The 25132-nt window shown below is 42.5% G+C and overlaps 1 protein-coding gene across 2 annotated transcripts in view; it reads left to right on the top strand.

Annotated features, from left to right (window-relative positions):
• The window catches only part of rnf152 (ring finger protein 152), a 42012-nt gene extending 25107 nt beyond the window's left edge, over nt 1-16905 (top strand). The window contains exons 2-3 of one of the 2 annotated variants that reach the window (XM_047568563.1): nt 1415-1489; nt 12275-16905. In XM_047568563.1, coding sequence (XP_047424519.1) covers nt 12438-13073 — 636 coding nt within the window. In that variant the 5' untranslated portion in view covers nt 1415-1489; nt 12275-12437 and the 3' untranslated portion in view covers nt 13074-16905. The remainder of the gene's footprint in view (nt 1-1414; nt 1490-12274) is intronic. The other variant, XM_047568564.1, reaches the window with a different exon arrangement.
• Nucleotides 16906-25132: the final 8227 nt, after the last annotated feature.

Genomic DNA, 25132 nt, shown 5'->3' with positions numbered 1-25132 from the left:
TATGCAAACATCACATGTACTTCCAATATTATCAAATGGTGTAATTGGTCAGCGATTAACGTTTACATGCAACACCAGCTTAGACACTTCCTTTCAGGTTTCTCGCTCCATCCCAACTGACACATTTTCAGTTTTACAAAGAGGAGCCCTGGAAATCCAAGTAAACGCTTCTGCAAGAAGTGGCAGGAAAACAACCTGCTGTTGTCGCTGATAGTGGAAACGCCTCGAGCAAGTCGCAAAGCAGCGTATGTTTCAGAAAGTATTCTGACTTGTTTGCACACGTGAAACCTTAATCTGCCAGATGCGTTGTTGCACGAAACAACTGCCAGTGGGTTTTTTTTCGTAACATACGAAGAAAAAAATATATACATCAAGAAAAAATGTTTTTTTTTTAGGTATTAACAACACAAAAGGACCATTGGATTCCGGCTCCTATTAATAATCTATTGAAAAGTAGGCAAGCTAATTGTTTACCATGTTCTGATCTCTGTGTTCTTTTAAATCCTGGGGGCGGACTGTTTACACAGTATGGATTACTGTCATTGCTGGAGCATACAGCTTGAATTGAAGGCCGCTCTGGCACATTTCTGAGATCCCATTTTAGATGCATTTAGAGGCCGTTGGACTCTGTCCTGTTTCGCATTGCCAGGCAACAGCACACACTTCATCAGCCCACAGCCCTGTTGCGGTACTTGAACCTCCTCGAAGCCCTGTTCATGTTATTCGGAGTGATATTCATTCCCCTGTTTAATTGGCATTTAGAATCTTGATTGCATTAAATGGAAAGCAGCTGTAATGCGTTGGCTTTAGTGGGGCCTCGACACGAGAACAGCTAATGGGAAGATTGTCGGCGTGAAAGCAAAATAATCCACCGTTTAAGTGCGATTTATACGAGGAAATGACTGCGTGAAGATTAAACCGAATAATATAGGCGCCATCATGTGCCTCTTAGTGAAGGGTTTACTGTGTAAAATGTGCCCAAAGTGACGCCTTCACGGCGCTTCCCTTGTCCATCTAGGAGTCTCAACCTCAAAATTGTTGCAAACTAGAAGCAGCAAATTCTCATTTGATGAGGTGAAACCATGTTTATAAGTCAGAATTCTCTGAAGTTAACTCCCTTCTGCAACAGCACATGAAAAAAGAAATGCTAATTTTTCTATTTCATACAAAAACAGATCTCAGATTTGTCTTTTGGGCCCCAAACAGTGACCTAAGTTCACTGTGAAAACCAAGTGCAGGTGTGTCAAATCTTGACATTCTTTGGTCACTTCACGCCAAACAAACAGGTTTTATAACTGACATACAGCCTCGGGGCTGCCTCATGTATTGTGCAGGTTGAGCATGAAAGACAATCATTGTTGCTCACGGACGACGCTGATAACTCGTCTTTTGTCTGTTTTCTCTTCAAACACAGATCCTGTTCAGATCGTCCATAGTTGGTCTGATCGTATCATTCGGACCAAGTCAGACCGAGTTCGTTCCAGTCCGGGTGAGTTTGTGACACGATAAAACCCCTTTTTACTGGTTACGACCATCGCAAACAAGCATTGCGTGCAAAGATTCATATGTGTTTCTGTTTTAGTAGAAGAGAAATGTATCAGAGTGGAAATTTCAACCTTTAAAAAGTTCAGAAGTGAATCATCTAATGGATGATTCATTTCTGGATCACCTATTTGTCTCGTTTGTCTTGACATGATTTTATTTCTTCACAAATGATTCCACATTTTCAAAAATTGTCCTGCTTACTTTAGCTGTACTGCTAACAAGAGTACTGCACAATATGAGAGACTGGTGAAAAAAATAAGGCTATATTGGATTGAGCAGTAAATGAACAACTGATTAAAATTTTATGACTTTTCTCTGGCTAGTTAAGGTCGTTAATTTACTGTTTTCCATCACTAAAAACTGAATTTGGTAATTTAGTAACCACACAAATAAGGTTTACAGGAAAGAAAATCTGTTCAAGCCTTCTTAACTAGCCAGAGTAAAGGCATTAAAGTTAATTTAATTTAAGGTAATTCGTAATTTTCTGCTGCTGAAAAATGACTTTTTATGCAAACATCTTTTTTTTATTTGCATTTTCTTTGTAGTTAATCTGTATTTTTACATAAATGAGGGTATTAAAACAAGATTATGTGTTTTTGGTAATTAGCATTGTAGTGCAGATATGTAGCAGTTAAACAGATATTCATTGAAATTACACTGACATTGAGAACTTGAAGACACCAGAACAAGCAGTTTCTAAAAACATATCCCTTGACTTCTCCTTGGTCTGAGAACAGATATATGTGTGTCAGGGAGATTACTTTGAGGATTAGACGTTGTTTGTTTGCCCATAATTAACGTGTCAAAGCACGGGCGAAGACACTGAGGCAATAACGCTGACAAGGTGACATGAAACGGTCTGAAGGCACCTCTAAAAATGTTTCAGCGTCACTTCTAGCCCCTGTGGTCCTTTCCTCTCCGACAGGCTCGCAGCGAGGCTTTGACAAAACAGCAGCGATATGACAACGTTTGTCTCCTAGCAACGTGCCAGATTCCCCTGTCTGCGGTTCCCATCAGCTGACAGACTCTTGAAAGCGTTAGCTTGCAGCGCTGCCGCGCGAGTGCAATGGAAGTGTGAGTCGAGGCGAAGCTTGAACAGAAGGCGATACGTGTGATGAATATTATTTTATTACTTTTTTTTTCCCCCCCTCCCCCTGAACGTTTACCTGCTGAGTCTTTTTCAGCTCGTGCGCGGTGCAAGTGCTGTCGGTGCACGCGCGGGAACATCCATGAACGCCCACACGCGTTGTCCTGCTGTGCTGCTAGCTGATGTGCGAATGATCTCATGCTCAGCCGGAGGAACATGGGTCGGGGGGGTGTTCGCTGCAGCGGCAAAATATGTCCTCTCAGGTGCCAACACACCAGGAACGACTCTTATTTACCACTTCCTGTCAGACTTAAAAAAAAAAAAAACACAAACCCAGGCGAGCGGCACAGCCTGTTCACCAGCATCTCTCCACAGCCTCCTTAAATTTTATCACCCTCTCCATCGTGAACGGAGTTATTTAATAAGACTCCATTTCATATCTTACAAAATGATTCCTGGCACCAGACTAAAGCACATTACAGTCTACGGGTGAAGTTATGGGCCGTCTTAAGGCCACTTTCACTTATGAAAGGCTTTTAACTGAGTCGTCTTTGTTTTTCGAACGTTATTTTTCGCTCTTTAAGCAGCGGCGCCGGGCGTCCCACGGTTTTTTAAATAATCCTCATTTGCATTTCGCTTCCGTAAGCAAGCCTCGTCGCAGATTAATTAAAAGTGTCATCTCCGTTTGAAGTTTGGGCCGAGCTCGGCTTTATCTCCCCTCCTCCTGGATCTTTATTTGAATCTGTAGATGCAGATTGAGCCTCCGGCTGCTCAAGTCACGGCGTTCACCTCTTTCATCTGCTTTGAAAATTGCTCGGTTCCTCGGCGTGGAGACGCCTTTCATCAGGGAGTGGAGGGGCCCCGGCGATTCGCTCTGCCGATCTTGGAGATTGTGGTCTCTGTGTGACCTTAAGGATGGGGTAGTGCAAGGTCTTCAGTAGCATCCATATGTACAAGTGTGTGTAGTTTAGTCTTATAAAAGGATCCGATTTAGTGAATACTTTAGTGAAGACTTACCTGTCATCAACCAAACCCAACTTATACAGTCAGTAAATTAAGTTAGATTGATACTTTTGCTTAGAGCTTAAGTCTCTAAGATGCTTGTTGGTGGCTTGTGACCCCTTTCACTCATGGTACAACAGATAATAAACACAAACATGGCCGTCTTGTACTCAACAAGACCTTTGCACACATATCTATCATGCTTGGGGGGATTACATTTGTGCACGACTGCCACATGGAGGAAATATCAATATCTTTATGGATTCTATAACGTGCACAATAGTCAAAAGTAATATTTTGTCGCCAGAAGCCCTGTCAAGATGTAAAAATGTAATTTGTCACACTTTGGGTGCCGTAGCACAGTGGCTGGGCACATCTCTGAGTTTACCTGGCGCAGGCATCTGGGAAGAGACCATGGTGTAAAAAGTGGGTGGGAGCAGTCATTAGGAGTAGTTGTAACCACACCTTAATACACATTAAGGTTATGAATTGTGCAGTATAATACAGATGCATTCCTTGTTGCAGACATCGCATGTCATTGAAGTTATTAGTAATAGTCGCCCAATGAAAGAGGAAGATCCAGAGCAGCCGATCTTCTTGGCCAACGCAGGAAATGGACCAAAAATCAATTCGAGACGTGATGTTTGTGTCCGAACAGCACCTGTCAGATATTGGTTTTGCGGAATGAGACCCAGTACCTGGAGAGACGTGCTGGGTGACGGCCAGTCCTCTAGGGACGGGCAGCCTCGCGGCGGTGCAGGAGTTAGTGTCACGCTCGGGCAGATACGCGGTGGCGCCGATGACGATGATGATGGGGGTGAAGTCCATCCAGCAGCGTTCCTGCCAGCCCCACGGTGCTTTGCTGGGCTCCTCAAGCTGGAAATTGACTTAATGCGTCCTTCGGTGCTCGGCTGCACAGGCCTCTATCAGGGCCTCCATCTGCTGTGCTGACACGCGCACACCAGAAACCAGTGAAAGGTGTCTGCTCGCGCGCCGAGGTGACGTGTTGGTCCGATCTGTTTCGTCTGGCTGACGCTCTGACAGACCCAGACGTTCGGTTTACTGAGTGACAAAGAAAACCAGCAAAGGGTATTATTTGAGGACAGGGAGGCAGCTATTATTACATTTTAGATAAAAATCCACTTATTAAAGTAGCTGTAGGTTGATTTCATGTTGACTGACTCGACAATAAACTGGCCATCGGTTGCAGCTCTAGCTGTGGGGTATGTTGGTCGTTTTGTGTCTAATTTTAGCTTTTATCTGTCTCATTCAGGTCTTTTTGACCTAAGTGAGACATAAACCTTTAGTGTTTCTTTGAAATCATTGTACACCCAATCTCGGTTAGATTATTATTGTTATTTGTTTCTCTGTGTGCTTGTTAAGCAACAAACTTCACATGTCTTTCTCTCTTCACTGTTTCATAATTTTTCCTGCCTTTGGTCTTTGTGTCTCTCTGTACGTCCTGTGTCACTTCCCTATTCAGTGCTGTTCTATATGTATTTGTGGTCATTCTTTTTTTTATTTCAGTTTTGCTGTATACTGTTTGGGTTGTGCTGTTTCTCTTCTTGATATTTTGGTGTCTCTTTTAGTCTTCATCTGTCTCACTGATCATTCTGAACCTCATTATTTTCATTTTGGTCTTTTAGTGTCTCTTCGGAATTTCCCATCTTCCCTTCTTTTAATCTCATTTCGATTATTTTGGCTTTGTGGTCGTTTTGTGTCTGTTTTCGGTCGCTGCCTGTCCCTCTTTGGTCAATTTGCGTCTCATTTAGGTCATTTCGTATCTCTGTAATAGTTTTTTGTATGATTTGTGCCTCTTTCTGGTGGTTCTGTATCTCATTTTAGTCTTTTTCTGTCTCTGTGATCACCTCCATATTCAGGTTCCATACTTTGGTTGTTTTATGTCTTTTTGGTCCTTATGCATCTGTGATTGCTCTCCTCATTTCCTGTCTCTCTAGTTTCGTGCCTCTTTCTGGTCATTTGCTATTTTCCATCTTCATTCCATCTCTTTTTGATTATTTTATCTTTGTGGTTGTTCTGTGTCTGTTTTTGGTCTTTTGTACCATTTCAATCTATTCTTGTCTCTTTCTGGTGCTGCATCTCATTTTGGTCTTTTCATGTTTATTTTCTGACCTTTTTTTCTGTCTGAATTCGGTCTTCATCTGTCTCTCATTTGGTCCTTTTGAACCTCCTTGCGTGATATTTTGTATCCAACGACTCGATTAAGTCTTTCAGTCTTATTTTTGTTCAGTCGCCTCAGAGAGACAAAATAGATTCTCCCTGAGACGGACACTCTTGACTCTACAACAGCAGGTCACTGGTGAATTGTAGTTATATTCATGGGCTAGGTCATAAAAATTCTGATTAACAGGCCGCGGGTGGATGAAATTAACAGCCTACATCAATAACGATGTAGGCTTTTATCGGCTAATTACATTCTCTACAGTGTGAATTTTCGCCAGGTGTGACTGAGAAGACATTCTGGTTTGTACTTTGAAGGGATTAAAGATGCCAGAAATACCTCACGCTGTTTTGGATTCGACCGCAAAAGAACAACTTTTGCTTTAATCGAAGTTTGCTTATTAGAAAGTGTGATCGGCAGCAGGTCGTTCTCAAGGGCGGCACGTTCTGTGCACGTGAAAAATGGGCCGCGGTTTAAAATAATGGATGAGACCCGGAATAACACGGACTGTTTAAACCCGGGGGCCACTCGACAAATGTTTTCTGACCTCGGCGGCCCCTTCGTGACTGCTCCAGCTGCTAAATGCACTCTGGAGGAGCTGTTGACTCCCGTCCAAACTTCTGATGTGTGGGTGAAGAAGTCGACGCACCAGCTTAATGCAAATGCCGGCTCAGCACATTGCCCACGGTCGTGCGAAGCGGCGGAGGAGAACACATTTCATCTGGCGTGTCTGTTTGAGCTGCAGCGTTTATGTTGCTGCAAAGAAAAGAAACGTCCCGTATCTGAAACAAATTAGGATTAATTTCATACGGAGTGACTAGCAGTTAACATTAAGCCAATGCTTGCTGCATTTTAATATATAACGGAATACGTTAGAAATATGGAGTGCTGAATGTTTTAGGACGGGTTCTTTCCTTCAGGCAGTTTCTCATGATAACAGAATAAAGGATAGTGGAGTTGGGAAGAGGTATGAGCTTCACTAATAAACTCAATGCAAACCTGGATCCATCATTAAGGCTCAAAGCTGTTTTTATCAACAGGGTATTTTTGTTTCAGTTCCCAAACTCCGACTATTTCCTCCCCTAAAACTTCAGCTCTTTATAGGCCGTGTAAATCTGAATAGATGCTGACATTAAGTTGTTTTCTTGCACTAAAGGGTCTTAAAAGCATGTCTTCCTCTTTGACTGAAACAATTTGTTCGCTGCGTAAAAGCTTTTGTGTCACCAGTTTGTGTCCTTCATATACTGCACATCCAGTAAATGGAGACTTAAGCCACACTTATGGTTCTTTGTTGGATCTACAGAAATGTGACTACATGTCTCGGCAATGCAGAAAACCAAAATGCATTTTACTGCGCACAACAGAAAATTCTTCCTCTTTCAGTCTCCAATACACCATCGGCTCTGACGAAAATAACTTTCGTTTTGACATTTATTAACTTCAACACAAGCTCAGCTCCAGCCGCTATTGTTAGCGTCGAAAGTGTTACTTGTTTTTTTTTTGTAGAGGTGTAATTATCGACTTATGTTGACACAACAGCACACGGATATCAATGACAGCTCCGCTGTGAAAGTATGAACCAGGCTTTACCCTTGTTCAATGCAAGCACAAGTGTTTGCAGAAACTTCAGATTGTTAGGTAAATAAAAACGATTGCAGGTATTTTCGAAATGCTCATGAATGTCTTGCCGTGATAACCTTTAAATTAAGACTCCTCACCGTTTGTTTTTCGCTTGAAGTTCGCGGAATGCCAACCTTCTCAAGTTTGTCGCAACATCTGCAAACCTCGTTCCAGTCTTCTAGCAGTTGTCGAGCTAGTTATAAACGAGGTTTACCCCTAGGAATGCACGAAACCTAAATATTGCAATAAAAAACAGGTAATGGAAACACCCACATTTCAAATATACCTAAAATACCATGACGCTCTCATGAGGTGGATTTTCAGAGGCCTCGACATAAAAGTTTATCACATTTCCACGTCACTGGCGTCGCCGGAGATGCCGCAGGAAGTCATGTGATGCGAAATTTCAGAACTATCGCTTTTATTTTGCGTAAAACTAATGGAAACACAGCCACTGTGTCACGTGTCAACAAGCTGCCGTTACCTTCAGTCTTCGGTCCGTTGCTGCTGGTTGTTTTTGTAGCTCGTGTGACCAAGTTTACATTGACGTGGGCTTTATTTTAGTTGGACACAAGTCTCCATTAGAGATCTTTGACCAGTGTTTTCTCCTTTTCAGGAAAGATTATATGAGTATAAACAGCACGAGCAGCTGGTTCGGGTCAGTGTTTTGGTAAGAGAAGTTACAAGAATGATAATTCGTCCTGGTTTATGGGAGCAGCTAGCTGCTAGCAGCTGTTCCCTGAGTGTATTTACTCAATATCAAGCCCCTCTCAGTTATAATTTAGATCTCCCCTTTTGTATTGTTTAATGTTTCGCTGAAGTTCAACTAGTCTCTTTGCAGCTTCTTTGAGCAGTTACCAAATACATCATCGTCCTGCTGACATTTCACTGGTTCAGACCAGTTTAATAAGCCTCTCCTCTGTGCTACTTCCAGCTACTGTATTATGTCGGCCATGTTGAGTTGTGTGTGTGTGTGTGTGTGCGTTTGTGTGCCTGCAGTGGTTATTTTTAACTTAACTGTCTACGAGGATGACTGCACTCTCTCCTCGGCCGATTGTGCGCGGAGGCCCGGGGGGGGCTGTGTGTTTTCTGTTGGTTGTTCCCAGCGGACAACGGGCGTGTTGGAGTGGTCCAGGCCTCCACTCGGTCACTCTGCATCATTACTAAATCATACAGCCCTCCCTGCCTCCTTAACAAAACACACACACCTTCACACAACGGACCACACAGAAACTAAAAAAACAAAAAGTTCAAACGGGTCTCCGGGTTTCTGTCAGTCCCATCTGGAGCCGACTTGTTCAGGACGGCGTTGTTTATTGCCGCCCCTGAAGCCTCTTGGGGATGTTTTGTTATTGTGTATCTACAGTATGTAGGTGTGACAGAAAGTGGGTCAGCCAGGTTGTCCTGGTTACGGCTCAGTTGAATCAATAAATCATATTGTTGCAGCCGTGGTCGCTCCTGCAGCTCCGCTTTCGTGACCTCAGAGCACTAAAAAAAAAAATCTTTAAGTTACTTTTCATGAAAAAGTGTGAATATCACTGAGTTCAGCTTTTCAAAAGAATTGTGTTTTCGTCTTTTTTATAATATTAAAACCAAAAAAATTAGTTTTTCATCTAAGGTTGGATAAAACAAGCTGTTTGTATGAACTGGCTTGATGAATAGTCACATTTTTTACCAAATTAGTATTAATTGATTACAAAATTCATATTATTATTATTATTATTATTATATTCAGCCAATTTTATTATAATTTAATAGACGCATTATTTAATAATTAATGACCTGAAACTAAAATCCTCATATGCGACCAAGTTTGATGAAGGTGTGATAAATATTTATTTCCTGATATAATGATATGCTTCCTCTTCTGACATAATATATTCAGTTATCAATATTGCGCTTTATAGTTGTCTATGACATGTAAGAAATGAGTGAAAGACTGAGCGGAGAAATGGAAAGTGCGAGGAATTGATGTAAAGAAGTGGAGGAAAGGCTCTTCAGTCAGGAGGGAAGAGGGAAGGAGGCAGCAGAGTGAGTGACTGGGTGTATGGGAATATCGAGCCACAAAGCATTTATGTCAGATCAAAGCTAATTCTTATCTTTGGGAGAAGGATTCAGTAATACCCTGGGCTGTCTCACTCCCTCCAGGGCAGGTCTCTGTCTTCCTTCTGCTCGCCTTCACCGCTACTTCACAGAACTGTCTGGAGTTTTCAGAACCTTTTCCCAACTAGTGACGAAACTAGGTCAGCCGAGGAGGAGGGAAGAGCGGGGAGTGGAGAGGACAGGAGTCTGGCCTCGGCTGGGGAGGGAGCGTCTCGGCCCTGAGGGGCTGTCGGCGCTGGAGGCGGGGATGGAGGTGTGCGCGAGGCAGAGCGATGGAGCGGGTGATGCCTACAAACACAGAAGTGTTGACTTGACGGACTAACAAGGATTCACCCAACTGCTTCGTGTGCTGGTGCGAGGTGTGAGAACACCTGCTGTTATCTTTGCGACTGGATGGATGGTGCAGCGCGGCCTCTCCCATGAAGCTGAAGCATCATCCCCATCATCCCCAGATTCAGTGGTGCTGGGTTCAGCCAAAGTTATGGCGCTTTCTGACCTCCTTTGTGATTCAGCGCGCGAGTAAGACTATATCGTGAAACCATTCGGTTCATGTTCACGGGAAAATTGAGACAAAGATCTGTCACGTTCTTGCAACATGTTCTTGCAACAGTTTTGTGATTGGCCACACTTTTGAGTGGAAAATTGGATTTCAGGAATTTATCAAATCAAAAATGAGCGATGATGAGTTTCGTATATGAGCTGCATGTTGAGTTTGAAGAATCTCAGGCTACATGTAGAAAATAAACTTTATGCACATATAATGAGAAGGAACGCTGCTGCACCTCTGTTGAGTGCATAAATAATATAATTATGAGGTAGTCATAATGCAAATTAACCACTCTGGGGAGTGATTGCAGTCGGGTTGAGACCACGGTTGTTTAGTATTTTACTTGCGTATCAATGAATTAATCAATTAGATGACTTGTTCCTGATAAACTGGTTCTGTAAAAGTGCAGCGACTCCTAAGCCGCGTTCTCTTACTGCAGCTCAAGGTTGAATGTGATTATTCCTCCTCTCCCAAACCAACCAAACTAAAAGGGCCCAGACTGAATGAGCTGCCCCGAGCGTCCTCAGTGAGAACTCACTCTTATCTGCCATTGCCACATCGTTTTCCCCACCGGGCACGACGAGCAGTTTAATTGCCACAGATCTTGTTTTTGATACGGCACCGAGATGTTCAGCGGTAACCTTTTTCCATTTCTATCGCTGCATTTCTCTCCATCCCTCCCCCTTCCTGTTTCTCACCCTTCGCTCTCATTGCCCTCCCCTCCTTCCCCCCCAGTCATGCCCACAGGGACGCTGCCTCAGTTCAGATGGCGGCGTGGAGAAAGAGAAATCAACTCCCTCCTCACCAGTTTTCACACTAAGCAATTTGGGGCAAAAAGTAAAATATAAAGTCGACGGGGTCCTGTTTGGTATTCGTTGTTTCCTCTGTGCTGTTTTGACGGCCTTTAATCATTGGTAAAAAACAAACCATCACATCTACCGCATGGATTAACACGGTAGCTGTGATTACGCAAGAAGAGCAGGAGAAAGAGGAGGAGGATATTATGGAATGGGTGGCCTGAAGGAGACGGTTAAAAGAGCTCGTTACTTAACGCGGATTGGCGAAAGGTCTTATGGAGTGGGGAGCTGCAGTTCATCAAATGTCCACTAGAGGCAGAAAGTGAGTCGGTGCCCACAGACGTTCACAAGGGTTAGAAGAGGACATGAAACGACTGAACAGACACCAACATAGTATGTGGGCACATGTTTAAAACACAATAACGAAATAAAAGATTAGCTTTTTAAATGCAGTTATGATTTTTTGTTTTGGGGCGTACCCTCCACCATCTTTATCTTTGACGTCTTAGTTGGCTTGGTCGCTATCGAAGAAGACGCAGTTTAGGCAAAAATATGTCAGAGGACGATGCAGAGGGCATGATTTTTATTTAAATACACATTAACATGAATCTAACATTTTAGTAAAGGGATAAGGGATAGCTTAATATTGAATGCAAAATGATAATAATAATGTATATTTAGAAATAGCGCTAGGCCAAGATTAATATAGAAAACACACAGTAGGTAGGTAGGGGGTCCCTACTTAATGTCTCCATCAGTTTGGGGGTCCTTGCCCTGAAAATCATTGAAGGACCCCTGGCCTACACAGGAAAGACCAGAGCTCAAAAAAAATCATTAAATTTAAAATGTCATTAATACATTTAGTGTTTCATGTCCTCTTAAAAATGTCCAACTTTACTGCAGAAATAAAAATGTTTACAGGAACAAAACTTATGGTTTCCGTAGCTAATTTCTCCATTCAAGACAACCGTAAGGTTGCTCCACTATTTTTGCTCTGGACCTTGACCCTCAGGAGTGATTCAAGTTTAAATTGATTTAAGTCAAGTTTAGGTCAAGGTTGTTTTATCCATTGATCAAACAGGATCTAATCTACACAGCAGCATGGTTTATGAAACCGTCTCTGCCTAAAGCAGGTATAACCACTGGTGTAGTCTGTTGTATGAAGCCCTTGTCAACAGTACGAGTGATTAAAACAAAATGAGTGAAGTTGTTGCAGAGATGTTCCCAGGCTTTAAACTCTGAGCGCAGCCACGTTCTTTTCTCTCCAGTTGGCAGCGTTGAGGTTCCTGCTGACTCTGAAGAAGACAGTCCTGCAGTGTGCACACAAACGCCTCGTTGGTGCCGTTGCCCTCATCTTCTCAACAGTGCTGTGTCTTTTCTTTCTGTTGCAGATGAAGGGCCATGTGGCTGGCTGACATCGCTGTGAAGTCGTGGACGGTGGTGGATCACAAAGCCTCGGAGTCAGCAGTGGTTTATCTCCCCTCACTTGGAGCTGCAGGACCTTTCTTTTAGATCCGTCTGATTGAGTTGCCGGTGAATATACCTTTTCCAAAAATGGAGACACTTTCCCAGGATTCAATTCTGGAGTGCCAGATTTGCTTTAACTACTACAGCCCCCGGCGGCGGCCCAAGCTCCTGGACTGCCGACACACATGCTGCTCTGTGTGCTTGACGCAAATGCGCAGCAGCCAGAAGGAGATCCGCTGCCCCTGGTGCCGCGGCGTCACCAAACTCCCCCCGGGCCTGTCCGTGTCCCAGCTGCCGGACGACCCGGACATCATCACCGTCATCGCCATCCCCCACGCCTCCGAGCACACGCCCGTCTTCATCCGCCTCCCCAGCAACGGCTGCTACATGCTGCCTCTGCCCCTCGCCAAGGAGCGGGCGCTCGGGCTGCCGGGGGAGCTGGGGTGCCGCTTCCTGCCCGGCAGCCAGCAGAAGGGGGTGACGGTGGTGACCATGCCCGAGCAGCAGCCCCTGGGCTTGGCCATGGGGCTGGAGGGCGTGGGGCTGGAGGGGAGCGAGGGCGAGAGGAGAGTCACCGGTCCGGTGGGAGGAGGAAAGGGCTCCACCTGGTCCGGCGTTTGCACCGTGATCCTGGTGGCGTGCGTGCTGCTCTTCCTCCTCGGCATCGTCCTGCACAACATGTCCTGCATCTCCAAACGCTTCACTGTCATCTCCTGCGGCTGAGGGAGGCTTCCCCGGACTGCCGCGGACCTCCCCCTCCCCTCCACCAACACCAACACCACCGGCCCTGCCTCTCCCCGGGACAGGACTCGGCTGAGGAGAGGGGACTAAACTCGCATCATGGGCATTCAAGGAAACTACAGAGCAAACGTGGACGGACGCCGTTAAGAGGGCAGGAAGGAGATCCGCAAACTGGTCTGCTAACGCGTCTCTTTTTTAATTTGGGAGACTGAAATTAAACGGGAAAACATACTTTGAAACCTTTCCTCTCATCAAGCACAGCCTTGAAGCTCCCATCACTCCCCGGTCCTTCCATTTTCCCCAGAAAGAACGCTTTGGGAATCACTCCAGATATGATTTAGACGCGCCAGCTGGCCGACGCCTCTCTCACACTCAGCGGTCGGATTGCCTGTTTAGTCTGTGGCTTATAGAAATACATCAGTTGTCATAGTGTTGTTTAGCTGAGTGTTGGCTCATAGCGTGGCGACTCCAGACACCAGATTTCTCTGATGCTACGGCGGAAGAACCGAACGATCCAGGAAACTCAGCCTTTCATTTTCTTTTCTTTCTTTTTCGGGGGTGTTTCACAACCTGTTCATATCAAACTGTAGCTGTGATGGTTCCACGTAGTTAATAAAGGGGTTGTTGTCAAAAAAAAAAACAAATAAAAACGGATTGTAATGTTCATACATGCCAGCATATTATACAGCTGAACACAGGTAGTACCGAGTGGCTTTATTAGGGCTTTAAATGTTTGACTTAGTGCCGAAACGTACGGTCGACTGGTTGAAGAGTTATTATTTGATTGTTTAAGTCATTTGTCGAGAAAAAAAATATGTTTAATGGTTCCTGTTTTTCTTTTTTATAACATTGTGACATGAATATCTTTGTATTTGAGCCATTCAGTTGCTCTCTTGTTTTTCTTCTGGTAATAAAAATGTCAAAGGCTTTCTGATGAATACTAGAACTGGTAATACATTTAAAACGTAGAGTGTACTTGCCTTGTTTCACTGACTTATATGAGAAGATCTTCATATCTGTCTGTTAGCTGGGTCAGCCTAGCTTAGCATGAACTGGAAGCAGTGGGAAAGGTCTGTCTTCAAACATTTAAAAACAAAAGAAAACGCACAAACTGGAACTTTTTAAACCAAACTATTAACATTTTATAACTAGTTGTTTGACTTTTATCAAAGACGTTCTTGATGCTTTACTGTTCAAGTCTAGTTTAAAGATTTCTTCATTACTTTTGCCAGGCTAGCTGTTTCCCTCCGTTTCCAGGCTCTGTGCTAAGCTAAGCTAAGCTGATAGCCTTCCGCCAGTAAGCCAAAAAAAATAAATAGTTAACATGTTCCTTCAAATAAAACTAATGCAAAATTCATCAGGTTTCACCAGGAGAGTGTTCTTGTCCACACACACACACACACACACACACATTATCAACCCCTCATCATCTTAATCTCTTAATTCAGAAACTGGTGGATGTATGGGCTCCACTGTGCAGCCGTGTGTGTTTATGTGTGTGAGTAATGGGTCGGTAAGGGGTCAGGAGTGGGCGTTTGCTGCAGGGTTCCTGTTAATGAAGCCTGTATCGATTTATTTGCTTTTGAATATCCCTCTGCAGAGATGGATTCTGTTTTTGTTATATGTCGAGGGTAGCGTCTGTTTGCTGTGAAGAGATGTTGTGTACAGCACACACAAACAGGGTGATTTTTTTCTTTTTCTTTTTTAAAGCTGCCTCGACATGTACAGGATGATTGTAATTTTATTTTTCTGCTAATTTTACTAAAGTTATGTTCTAGTTCATCAGTATTAGAGGAAACATGTCATTTTGAGCATTTAGCTTATAAAGAACGATATAGTGTGCCAAAACATTATTGATAAATACATATAAACATAAATTTAGACTTATTTAATGCATTTGTGTTGTCATTTTTCAGGAGGAAATTATTGTTTTACCAAGACAACAAAGTTTTCTGACCCATTTAAACTGAAGGGAGTTGCAGAATTTAATTGATTAAGAAATAATAATCTTTTGGAAGTCGGGCGACGGCAGATCCATTGAGACGTGGAGTTAACTTCATCTAAACCGGCTGCTGTGAGGCTGTACTTGAAAGCCCCTTTGAAATTCGGTGTAGCTTTGCTGAAATATTTTTAGCTCCGAGCCCTCGACTCTTTGTGGCTCTAAAGAAACTTTCTCAGCAGCACTCGAGGCTGAATTATTATTATTACAATTATTTTTTTTATTTGCATGACTTCCTCCCCCCCTGAGATAAATCAGACTTAAAGGGAATCCCAGTTCACAAGTACGATTAAACTATTCTTATTATAAATTGAAAATAACAGTTTTATATCTCATAATTGGATAATAGAGCAACTTTAAGGTCGGCAGGTAGAGATGCGGTGTTCAAATAATCTTGATTAATTGGCTGTTACTGATGCATAAAACATATTAATAATTAATGATTTGTTAACACAAATACTATGTTGATTTGTTGCAACAAATCCTTATAAGCTCTATATAGCACATTACAGCTAGAAGCAGAGCGCATTTAGCTGTACATTAATCCAGTTTATATCTGCTTAAATAATGTAACATTTCACCATTTTCTCTTGTTATTACACACAATCCAATCTCGTTTCTCTGCATTGGCATCTACAGTAACACAGAAAGGGGTGAGTAGATTCTTTAACACCGTCTGCTACATAATGTCCAAAGTTTCTTTGTGCAAAAAAGGCAAATCCTCATTACGTTATTAAATGAGAGTCGGATTAAGCTAGCACTACTTTCTACCAAAAAATAGTCCCCTCCTAAACTGTTCACTGTGGTTAATAACAAGTGTAAAGAGGGACAGAGTTAAATTTAGATTAGATAGTTAACTGTTGTGCATAAATATCAGAGAAGACAATGTCTCACAACTGAAACCGACAAAACCAAAACTATCCTGATGGTTAATTCCAAAGCGATTTGTTAAATCAGTTTCAACCTGTCCTTATTCTTTAAACACTGACTCCCAGACGGTATCCAAGTAGCACATCATGGAGCTGGAATAGTGGTAAAAGAAAGAAGAAGAAATTACAGTTTGATCAAAAAAGAAGTTGATTCTAATATGTAATAATAATATTATAGAGATGTGGCTGAAACATCCAAGTTCTGCCTTGAAGTTTACCAAAATGAGCCAAGGAGTTAGCATTTAATAGCTTATAAATTAACTGGAACAATTATTAATGTAGTATAAAATCTATTAAACACATTATGAACATGATGGTTGGTGTTGGTGAAAGCTTTAAGATGTGAAGCAACAAGAAGCACCTGAAAAACAACTACAAAATGATAAATGAATTCACTTGTAGCTGAAATAATTTGATATACTTTATATTTTAGACTTGTCAGGTGCTCTTTGCTTCAGCTGATCCATCACTGATAAGTTGTGCTGCAACAGAAAATACAGAAAGGTCTTTGCACTGATGTAATTTATACCACAAATGATATTAGAAGATTGATTTGAAAGCTGTTATTTGGAAGAACATGACATTTGCTTGTGATCCTCCTTGTTTTACTAATATTCACAAAAGAAAAATCATGTTTCTTAACATCCTATCTGACTTTTCTGCATTGATTGTTTTATTTGAAATCAGAAACTGCCCCTTATAACGTTTTTCATCTTTCATTTTTAACATTAAGAGAGAAGCGTAGAGGGAGGCTTGTCATTTCTGTGCCTGTGTGTTTGTAACATGATGTGAAGTTCCTGTTGTAGTTTCCTGTTGGTGTCAGGTCTGACGACGCAACCAGCAGCTGTTTTTAGTCAACTATTAAAGCAAAACTCAAAAGGCTGAACAACGGCTCCAGCGGTCTTTATTTCACCGATCTGCCATAACATCATGACCACTGACAGGTTAAACTCTGCTCATCTGGTGTCATGGCTCCTGTCAGTGGGTGGGATAGAATACTCAGAAAATGTGTCAACTTCATGTTAGACGCTGGAAAAAATAATTTTAAGTCTGACAAAGAATAAACTGTGATGGGTAGACGACTGGGGCAGAGCACAGGGTTATGGATGCATGTGGAGAGAGGGCTGGTCAGGAAAATGGTTCAAAGAGTTAGTCAAACAGTTTTTTATGGAAGGATAGTTGAGACGTCTGACGGATCATGTTCAAGTAATATGGCGTGTTGCTGACCTTGGACATACGTGGGACCAGGATGCATTATAGGAAGAAGATTGAAGCATTCTATGTGGAGATCCTGGGTCCTGCCAGTCATGTGGATGTTAGCTTGACACATTCCACCTACCTAAGCACTGTTGCAGACTGTGTACACCCTTTCTTCGGAGACAATATTCCTGAACATCAGGACATCGAGTTCAAGGAGTTCACTTGGACTCCAGATTCCCATCCATCCCAGCACCTGTGGGATGTGTTGGACATGCAAGTCCGATCTGTGGAGACCCAGAATCTCATCTTGCAGGACTTAAAGGATCTTGGTGTTAGATAATGCAGCACACCATCAGAGGTCTAGAGCAGGAGACTTCAACGTTTTTCAGGCCAGTGACCCCGAACTGATGGAGAGATTGAGTCGGGACCCCCTACTTACTATAGGTATACAGACCTATGGTCTAGAGAGGTCCACACGTCGACAGGGTCAAGTGGACCTACACAATATTACACAGCTGGTCACGATGTTGTGGTTGTACTTTTTATTTAGAAGAAAATAAACCCACTGCAAGATGAAGACGGCCGTTCCCTGCGGCTTTGTTTATTGAAATCCCATATTTCGCAGTCGAGTGAACAAAGCCAACTCCCTTTGTTTACCCTCAGGAACCTCTTTCCTCCTCAAATATTTATTGACATAGTGTCGTGGAGGTAATTAACGCTCTCCAGAGGCCGATTGCAGCCGGCTGTGCTACAGCAAAGCACCTCCTCACAGGCAGCGGCAGCGGCAGCGGCAGCCATCGCTAATGATGACCGCTGCGTTTGCGGACTGCTCAGCCACAGCCCGTTAATGCTCAGTTCTTTACTTTAATGGCCACTGAAGAGCTTCATCTCCAAGAACACCAGTAATTTTTGAAAAACCTTAACTTAGATGCCGCATCCAGGGATTTTCTTATTATTTTCCAGTATTTCTGAAGGTTATATTATGTACTTACTTTTACTGAAGATCATTCTTGACAAATGCCTTTATCACCATTAAGTGTTCGTCCTTTAAAGTAATTCCACTTTTTTTATTCCAGATGTTGGAGTGGACTCTAAAGAGCTCGACAGCAGACATTAAAGTCCACAATGCTCAGAAGAGCTCTTCTGTCAGTCAGTGATTTGACTGGGCCCAACAGAACTGGTTTTCATAATATCAAGCTACCGTTGAGTATATTTATATTAAAGTGCACCTATTTTGCACATTCCTAGCTGTATTTTTTATTCTGGGTGTCTGTTATCTCATCATTCACAGTGGGAAAAAAAAATTCTTATTCTTCTTGCCTGTTGTTTGTGGTTGCTCCACCTTCAGTCATTTTCTAAGAATAGCTCTCTTACTATATGATATACTGATATTATCTTAAACATTTATTTCCGTAAGAGCATAAAGACCTTTGAGAAAAAAAAAACCATGCCTTTCTTTATTTTCTGCTTCCTTTTCGTTCAAAGTCTGAGAGAGTCATTAGCATTCACAAGTTAATGTGATCACACAACCTTGTCCTAAATATGGACAAGACAAAGGAAATGGTTTTAGGGTGGGAAACCAAGCTCCAGCATACCACTTTGACCACTGAAGCAATGTCAACTTCCTGGGCGTTCACGTAGCCGACAACATGACTGCAACCACCAACACCGCAGCCATTATCAAGAATGCCCAGCCGCGCCCTCATCTCCTCCCCACATCTCACCACTCTCTACGGAGCCACCGTTGGTGACCCACTGTCTTGGTTGTATGCCTTTTGAAATCCATCAGCTGAACAGGAAGCTGTGAAGACAGCTTACACGATCGCCGGTGGCCCTCTCTGCTTTCTGCTGGACAACAACGCTGGCGCAGTTATGAGGAACATTCACCATCCATCTCAACAACCTGTTTCCCTCCTTCCCTCCACTGGTAACGAGGCACAGAAACATCTGCTCCAGATCCACGTAACAGGATGCTGAAAAGCTTCTTCCTGCAAAGCAGAGCAGCCAGGAGGATAAAAGAAAGAGAAATGACAATGAAGTAGATGTTGAATATGATTCATTAAATATCCTCAAACCACAGTATTTCCATGAATCATGTATAAATGGATTTAAAAAGCCTTTTCAGCTTATGAAAAAGCTGAAATTCCACGAAAATCCCTTATTTTCATGCAAAAACACATCACAACGTGTTTCGTAGTGCATTTTTAAAAGCCTATTTCTGTGACGTGAGTCGTTATCGAGCATGAAATCAAGGCTCACATGAAAATGGGCTTAAATCAAACGCATCAATAGAGGACCTTGTTGCGATATCACCTTGGAAATGTCGAAGAATTAAATCCGTGTGATGCTGAAAGTCCTAAATCTGCATCGCGGTTTCCTGTCTGCGGCGCACGGCGTCAACCGCACCACGGGCGCCGTTTCCTCGCACTCGCGGTATCGTGTGAGCTCCCTCAAGGCTGTATCATGGATTCTTGGCATGAGCTCGGGGAACCTTCATCTGTTTAAGCCTGGCGACGGACGATGCTTCCTCGTTCCGGGGGGGAAAAAAAAACAGAAAGTTATGGTGCCCATTTGTAGGAGGCAGCGTTGGGTGACAGTGTGCAACAGAGGGAATAAAAGCAATATCAATTTTTCAGAGAATGCTCCTGCAGTATGTCAAGTGAAAACTTAAATATTTGAAAGGATTAGAGGACAAAGTTCTGTGTCGCCTGGACGTGCTGTATTTGTACAACGTGGGCACATTTTATAAGAGGATGAAGTGTGAACCCTGCTCAGGTCACTGAAGTTAGTCTTTAATGGCAACATGACGTGTTGTTAAACAGTTTTTATGAATCACATTTTCGAAGTAAATGCAACATGTTCTTCTTAATAGCTAGTTTTATGGAAGCCCTTTAAACCTCATTTCATAAGTGAAGTGCCCGTAGGTTCAGTCTGATCTGGGGACAACAAGCAAATTGACAAATTACAGCCTCAGAAAAAATTACCCCTACTTAACCAGCAAATATAGACTATGAGAGAAAATCAATTCCGTTGCTGGTCACATCTTTGCCGTGGAGTGCAGGTGTGGTAAAATGACAGGTTAATTAGTCTTCATGCATGAGGACGGTCCCTACTTTCATACATGTGACCTCCCGATAACTGATGGTTGGTGGGTTTTCAGCGTAAGTAGGCCCTCATTTACATTTTGACAGCGTGCACATTGCAGGGGACCCTTACCAATCAGCGCCTGCTAATGAAATTCATCTTTCTTGCTTGTTGAACGCTTGATTGAGGGCTCTTAATGGAGCAGTTTGAATTTCTGAACACTTACCTCTGAATGTCTTTGAGTTTAATCTGTTTTATTTTAAAAGAAAGCTTTTCTAGAGGCAGACCCCCGAGGTCGCTTCATTCTGCTGATTTTAACTCTCGCCGCCATCATACCGGCGTTTAGTTATAGAAGAAATTATGTGCAGGTTTCCTTCCAAATTGAATTAAAAACGACAGCCGCTCTCAGGGAAATGACTGAACGCCAACGCAAAATGTTTTACTCTGATGCCAACAAAGAAATTAGTCATCTTATGAGTTATGAAATTCACGCTGAAGCTCGTCATATTTTGAAATATTTTACTTAAATTACTTAATTATCTCTCATGAACCATGTGAGACTGAACGATGAGTTCTGCTGAGATGAGCTCAAAGAAATATTTAACTTTATTTTGTTGAATAGGAATTCATCTGCCCCTTTACAGCCTCCACTCTCTGTTGGGACAAACTTACATGAAAGTGTGAAGACACTTAATATGTTTTAAGGACTCATTTGAAATCCAGCCGCCATTTTGAATGTGGCCACATTTTTCCAGCAGCGATGTGTCCTGGACACATTCACTGTGTACAGGTGTAAACACACCCACCATGTATTGAAGACACATTTCAGATCCAGTCGCCTCATTTCCATTTAGTCTGAGCCTCATATGACCACATTCCTTCAGTCATAAGAACACACAATGTGTCCTGGCCACGCTGACTGACCACATACTCAACTGGTATTCTTTGCGTAAGTGGACCGAATTCATGCAGACAAAAACACAAACTCTATTATGACAGTACACACAACTTACTTATATTCAATATTTTAATTTGTTAATTTATAACAAATTAAAACGTTGAGTAGGTTGTGTGTAGTTATTCATTTTAAATGCTCATCATGTGTCACGATTCTGATTTTGTCTGTTTTTTCATGATCATGTTTTGAGTTTCCTGTTTTATTTTATTGGGTTCCTTGGTTTCCTGTTTTGTGTTACTCCCCGTGTTTTCCTTCGATTGCTCATCGGTTTCACCTGTGTCTCCTCATCCCTCTACCCATCTGTGTATATATAGCCATGATTCCATATTGTTGCGTCCATGTTTTGCGTCCTTCACTTCAAACCATGTTTCTGTGTTCTTGTGATTTTTTTGAGTTTTGAGCACCCTTTTCTTAGTTTAAACCGTAAATCCTACCCCAACCTGACATCATGTTGCAAAGTAGCCACGTTGAGTTACATGACCTTATTTCTTCCATAGTGACCTAGATATTTATTTACCTTTATCACCTTTAAAATCATATAATGATGCCCCAGATGATGGGTGTTTTGCAGAACAGTCATCCAGGGTCATTTGAGACCTGTGTGTAGATGCTTTTTAATGCTAGGTGTGAACAGACGTACTGTGGGCTGCTGACCCTGAATGCATGTTAACGATCAAATAGAAAACACATGGAGTAGGATGCTTTGTGACAGGCAAAAACCAAATTCTTTGCACTTAATTACACAGTACACAATAGTCAAAACCCCTTCGTAATTATCCATCTGAATCCAGCTTTCTGTACGCGAAACGATCACTTTTCCCTGTCGGCTCCTCCACCGTGGCACGACACTGCAGTCAACCAAGGACCTTTTGCTCAGACATACTCTCCCAGTGACCTTTGCCACAATTACGGGCGGATGGCCAAACGGTTCCTGAACCATTTCCAATTCACCCCTCTGGGAGAGTCATCCTCCTCTCAGCATCTCTGCACATCTGGCGTGAAAAACAAGTTGAGATGTTGTTCGCGGCTTCCTGTAACTTCACCACAGAATTCACAAGTTACGCGGGGAAGTTTGAGAGGTAACCAAGAGCTCACTGGGGGATGGCAAAAGAAAAGAAAAAAGGGCTTTTAATTTGAATGGATATACCGGCTCCTGTGTGTTTGTCTCACTTTCTTCACAGAGGATGCCCACGAGGTAATGGTGGGTTATAAACAACAGATGGTCCGCTTTATCAGCGCCAAGCACTCGGCTCCTCCACTCAGCCCTTGTACTATTCTTTGTATTGTTCACTTCAAGTGGTGCTCAAACCGGCTTCCTTCCTCCCCGAGCTCCATTCCCTTCCCATGCACTCCATCCTGCTCCTGGAAATCCCTGTCTGACGCTGAAAATACCCAGATTCCCTTGTGCAATTACACTTCAAGGACTTAATAACACTCGTTGACACTCTTCTTTGCTGCAGGATTCTTCTTGATTTTACCTCTTCGAATGACTTCCCAGGCTCTGACTTAATTACTGATTTAATAGACATGGTTTTTCATTTTCCCTCTGCCTCTGTCTCTCTGCACACATCAGTGTCTTCTTATCATTGACGAGGGGTTGTTGAGGATCGCAGGGATGCCCGTTAAGAGAAAGCTTAATTAGGAGTTTAGACAGCTGAAAGCGTGGCTTGTATAAGAAATGACACTTTTTGTTCTGTCAATCAAGGTATTACAAAAAAAGAGGAAGGAACAAAATTCTGTATCTCACTAAACTCATTTTCCAACAAGACATAAGGGATCAGAAGTAAAGTTGTGCAGAAGATTCTCCAACAGCACTTTTGCTAATCGAATGGATCTTTTTGAACTGCTTACTGAATGAAAAGATGTTTGGCAATTCCAACTTCTGATGTTAGGATTTGCAAATTTTCTGTATCAAAAATCTTCAAAGTGCTTTCGGATCTTTGAAGACAGGAAACTGATAGACGACACAGTGCGGACATTTTATTTAGCTAAGAATTATCTCTTTAGATCAGTTGATATTGATTTGTGCTGAAGTAAGACAACGGCATAACAAGAGGAGTCATTCTTCATCACCGTGAGGCTAACAGAGCAGTTTTCTGAGCTAAATGCTAATGTTAGCAACATTTGCTACCTGCCACCAAACAGCTTAGATCAGTGGGGGATGCTGCTATACTGCATTTCAAAATCGGACCTACTGAAGATCTGCTAATGGGAAATGTAAAAGTAATGGTGGAGCATCCCTAGACTTATCAAGATTCAGCTTCGAGGGACCATAACTCCCTTTCATACTTCTCTGTGCACTTCACAGAAGAGCTGAGTGGCTTGTTTCAGTCTGACCTCGTTGCTTTGGAGGGTGAACTGTCTACTGGCCTCACATCACATCCTGAAAAAAAGGAGATGTCAGAGCGTTGCACCTCTTCAGATGACGGAAGGAATATTAAACAAACAGGAAGCAGTTTTCCATGTATATTTCCATGGAGCACTCCTGTTTCTCTGACATGGCTTTGCAAATAAGGCTGATGATGTTTAATTATCGTGTCAAATAGACGAGTTCCATTTATAGAAATTTCAGAAAGATTGGATGCACACTGTGAGTTCAGTTAACCCTTTTTCTTCTTGCTCAGGTGAGTTAAACTGAACTTACCTACGTGTGATTTATAATGTTGTTGTCAGTTTTGGATCTACAAGCCTGAGTGGGACCGAGATGATTCCACTACAGACTGACCACAGAAAAAGCACCAGGAAAGTCAAACAAGGGAATCCTAAAAAAAGACTCAGTCAGTAGCTAGTGACTCATTTTTAGCATTAATAATTTAATTACAATAGTTTTTATATTAGGTAATGTTATTGTAAGATAATTATTGCTTGTAAAAAGAAATAAATAAATAAAAAACTCAAAATTGAATCAGACATTGTGGTGTTTGTTGTGACTATACACTGTGATATTTGCTGGACTCATGACAGTCGGTGCTCGAATGCACACTTCAAACCTTTTTTTGTGACTGTATTTTTATTAGGCAATTTGACTGTTGGCCGCTGGCAACAGGGTGCCCTGAGCTTTTCTACTAACTATTTATGGATATTAATGATTGTAATATTAATTGCCAAGAGCCAAATTGTGTCCTCTACTGGAGCCCAACCCCAGACTTATAGACCTGAGTCTTCCAACCAAACAGAGCAAGGAAGTATGTGACATAAAACATTTAAAGTTATATTGCTGTGGATGTATTTTGCAAGTGCTGCGATAGCGAACTCTAAACAGCTCACTGTTACACACACCTTATTGTTGTAAACAAATTCAAATCAAATAAGGTGCCAAAAAGCCAAAATGATTTCCAGTAGATCTTTGCATCCTGGACACCTCCGTTCTGAGGGTTTACCAGGCATGGCCAGCTGGAAGCAGCCCCTCGAGGTAGAACCAGAATTCGCTGGAGGGGATTCATATCCCATTGAGCTGCCAAACATCTCTGGGTCGCCCAGGAAGAGCCTGAATGCGTTGCTGGGAGACGGACATATGCAATCGCTTTCTTAACCCGCTGCCACTGTCACCCAAGCGGAAGAAAACGGAAGGATCGGATAATCATTAATGTGATGATTATGATTAACAATGGAAAACCTCCAGCATTCTCATTTAAACACCTCTTCTCGTCTCAACCTCTTGACAAGCTGTTTTTTGGCTGAATATATGGAGATGCTACAGGAGCACCTTTATTTCTCCCCCCGTCTGTTTTCCCTCCTCCTCATCTCATCAAATAGCAGGTAACCTCCCCTGACACCTGGCATCCCGACCAGCTTTTTGTCCACTTCGAATGGCAAACTCATTTCCCACAGCGCCTTTAATGGTTCAAATTGCTGCTCTTCCACTCTGACC

The sequence above is a fragment of the Mugil cephalus genome, chromosome 18 (genome assembly GCF_022458985.1).
Source record: "Mugil cephalus isolate CIBA_MC_2020 chromosome 18, CIBA_Mcephalus_1.1, whole genome shotgun sequence".
In the NCBI taxonomy this organism is placed as follows: Eukaryota; Metazoa; Chordata; class Actinopteri; order Mugiliformes; family Mugilidae; genus Mugil; species Mugil cephalus.
The sequence above is the reverse complement of the archived record's forward strand: the minus strand, read 5'-3'. Positions and strand labels throughout refer to the sequence as shown.